At 43.2% G+C, this 3,527-nt stretch overlaps 1 protein-coding gene across 1 annotated transcript in view; it reads left to right on the top strand.

The window, feature by feature from the left end:
• The first annotated feature begins 1,500 nt into the window (after positions 1-1,500).
• Positions 1,501-3,527, top strand: part of LOC119430587 — a 21,879-nt gene continuing 19,852 nt past the window's right edge. Inside the window, exons 1-7 of the mRNA XM_037698022.1 lie at positions 1,501-1,512; positions 1,622-1,708; positions 1,898-2,048; positions 2,152-2,313; positions 2,384-2,493; positions 2,581-2,692; positions 2,867-2,885. Coding sequence (XP_037553950.1) covers positions 1,501-1,512; positions 1,622-1,708; positions 1,898-2,048; positions 2,152-2,313; positions 2,384-2,493; positions 2,581-2,692; positions 2,867-2,885 — 653 coding nt within the window. The remainder of the gene's footprint in view (positions 1,513-1,621; positions 1,709-1,897; positions 2,049-2,151; positions 2,314-2,383; positions 2,494-2,580; positions 2,693-2,866; positions 2,886-3,527) is intronic.

Below are 3,527 nucleotides of genomic sequence, written 5' to 3'. Positions count from 1 at the left end.
TGAGAATTTGATCCAATCTTCTGATAAGTATCTTCACATCCTCCATTCAGATCCAAATCTCCTGATCCAAACTCCTGACCCAAATCCCTGATTCAAAACTGATTAAAAATATTCCAGACCTTAATGTAATATTTTAAATTGGTGTTGATGAACAATTCTCCAACATTTTTGAAGGTCTTCCCAAGTTTTCCTCTGGACTTTGGCAGACTGTTCTCTCAGTTTGTATCTTTGTTGTTCCTGACCACTTTCAGAGGAACACTTTTAACACTGACCTTATTCAGGCAGAAAACTGGACCGATGTTAGCATGATATGCACTGTCCTGAAACAATCTGAGCTAACAGGAAAAGTGAAGAAGAAAAAAGTATCAAGTCTAAAAATCTGAACAGATAAACAATATCACTGTTATACAGATATATCGCAGATATACAGAATCTGAAAGGAACAAGTCCATCCTGAATCAGTACCTGAGGAATGCTTTATCCTTCAGCTGATAATTAACAGTAGGTCTAGTTTTCAGCTACGACTGACCTGCAGCTGATGGAAAGAGCAGCCAAAGTCAAAAGAAAACTTTTTAAAGACCCAATGAAGCCCACTCAAAAAGGTTCTTGAATGTCTTTAGGTCCTGGATAGTCCCTTAGAATCTAGATCCTCTGGGTTCACAGCTTCATCTCGCTGGGCATCATACTCTCAAGGTCGCTGGAAGCAGGGAAGAAGAAAGTTGACAGGTGAGCAAATTTGTTCAGTCTACTTACTAAATCTGAGTTTAAGCTCATATGGTTCTCATGTTTAGGAGTCCACCTGGAGACAAAGTTCAAAGGTCTAGCAAAAGATGAGGAAAATGATGAAGATCAGAGAGATGAAATTGATACCAGTAACAGAATCCAGCAACTCAACAGAAAACTGCTAGACCACTTCAGAGACCTGGCAGCTAAAAACCAGGACACTGATCAGGTAAGACTGTCCAGTGAACTCTGACCATTCAGTCAACCTTTATTTATACAGATTAGTCTCATTGAATCATGAGGACTCATTTTCAAGAGTGGCCTGTTTTAGACAGACAACATATATAATAATAATAATAATGTCATCACAATGTCAGCACTGTATGTTTCCATACAATGGCGAAATTAGTCTCTGCATTTAACCCATCCACCACCAGGTGGTGCAGTGGGCAGCTATTGAAAGCGCCCGGGGGACATTTTGGGGATTAGACGTGCTGCCCAGCGACGCCACGTGATGTGCAGTGACTGGGGATCGAACCTGGGACTCTCGGGTCCCAAGCCGGCTGCCCTGCCTCTACACCATCTCGGCCCCATATAGAGTACATACAACAATATACAACAATAAAAAGCAATTAAAATAACAAGTAGTGTTGTAAAAACAATCAAATCAAGCACCACATGAAGACCACACGAGACCAGTCAGGTGTTCAGACCATTGAGGAATATAGAGTTTTAAACAGTTTGGTTTGGTTCATGAACAACTTACAGGTGACCCACATGTATGACTCAGTGACTCGTTTGGCTCAGTTAATTCTTTACAAAACAATCAACAGTGCTCAAGAAGTAAAAACTGAAGTCCAGTTTTATTTGGCTAATAAACTGGTTCTTCTGTTTTCAGGTGGATCTTCAATTTCTGGATGAGGTGATCTCAGATGGTGCCGATCCAAACTCCTCCGACAGATATGGTCAAACTGTCCTGCATGAGGTCACGTGACTTTATTTTCCTTCAGTTTGTTTTCATCGTGTGGGTAATTTCAGTCATTATGTATCATATACAGAACAGTAAAAGTACTGATAATGTAATCAGCATGTGACGGGGGTAGACTCGTGCTCCCTGTTCAGTGGTTATCTGAAGTCTTTGTGTACCTGAACATAGATGTATCTGTGTGTTCAGGTGTCCAGGGCTTGGAGTGTTGATGTGATGAAGTTCTTTTTGGCTCGGGGCTCAGACCACCTCCATCCAGACCAGTTTGGGGTTACTCCACTGCATGTAGCCTCTGCTCTGGACTATGAGGACATGGTTCAGTTCCTGCTGGATAAAAAAGGTTTGTGAAATTATTGAGCACATTTCTGCTGCTTTAGTTGACTATTAGCAGAATGTGTTTTGTGCTAAAAATCCCATTTAATGTTTCTGTTTTTTATCATAAGCTGATCCGGGTGCTCACACCTTCCTGGACCGGCAGACTCCTCTTCACTATGCTGCAAAGAACGATGCTGCTGGATCTATTAGACTACTGCTGCAGGCCGGAGCCACCATCAGCTGCACTGACTACAAAAACAGAACACCCCTCCAGCTTGCTGCCAACATGGGTACTTCTGACATAATCACCTGATATCCCAGCCACCCACTGACATCACCACAACATCATTCTGCTTTCAGAGCGCAGCGAAGCAGCTCAAGTCCTGCTGGAACTTGGGGCGAGTGCCAGTGGGAAGGACTCTGATGGACAGCTGTGTATCACTGCTCTTATTGGTCGGATGAGTCATGTGGTAACAAATCCCCATCCACTCTCATATGGCAGATCTGTGATCAGGTAAGCGATGTTAGAGTGGTAACATGTTGCTTGTTGTGTTCAGGCTCAGCTGGCACTTGGTCAGTTCCATGTGACAGACAGAATGACCAGGCAGCAGTACTTCTACCTGAGCCTGCTGGAACCTGAACCACGTTCACCTGAGGAAAACATGCATGGTATCACAGCTGACACCACTTTAGTTCAGCTAATGGTCTACTACAGTCACACGCAGACAGTTCAACAAGTCTCCTGGATTCAGACAGTCACACATGTCTTCGAGAATAAAACTATTCAACATGTATCCCTGGGCTTATGCTGTCTAAAATGTCTCCTGTGCTCATACTCTCTAGCATGTCTCCTGGACTCAAAGTATTTAACATTTCTCTTGGTCTCAAACATACAACATTGAACTCAGACAATTTATAATGTTTCCTCTCCAATATATTTCCTGGACTCAAGCCATACAACATGTCTTCAGGTCTCAGACTGCACAACATGTCTCCTGGACTCAGACTATCCAACATGATTCTCTGGGCACATACTGTTTAATATCTCTCCTGGACCCAACATGTTTAACAATGCACAATATGCTTCCTGGAATCAGGGTCTAATACATTTCTTGTACTCAGACAGTCCGACACATTTTCTTGGCTTACAATATCAGAAATGTTTCCCTGGACTCATACTGTCAGTCGTGTTTTCATAGATCTAGATGGTTGTCCAAAATCCTACTTGGGCTCAGAGTGTCCAACATGTTTCTGTAAGGATGGTACCATTTGCTGTTTCTGTTTGTGTCTGTTTCCCTAGTGTTTCCTCGTCAGTCTAATTGGTGTCACCTTTGTCTCGTCACAGCTGTTGTAATCACGTCTTGTCTTGTCCTTGTATATAAGCCTCCTGTTCTGTGTTGTTCCTTTGTCGGGTCGTATTCGTTGGGTCTCTGCGTCCTCCTGCGTCCTCCTGCGTCCTCCTGCGTTCTCCTGCGTTCTCCTGCGTTCTCCTGCGTTCTCCTGC

The sequence above is a fragment of the Nematolebias whitei genome, chromosome 1 (genome assembly GCF_014905685.2).
Source record: "Nematolebias whitei isolate Nwh7 chromosome 1, NemWhi1, whole genome shotgun sequence".
Classification (NCBI taxonomy): Eukaryota; Metazoa; Chordata; class Actinopteri; order Cyprinodontiformes; family Rivulidae; genus Nematolebias; species Nematolebias whitei.
This window is presented reverse-complemented; position numbering and strand designations above follow the sequence as displayed.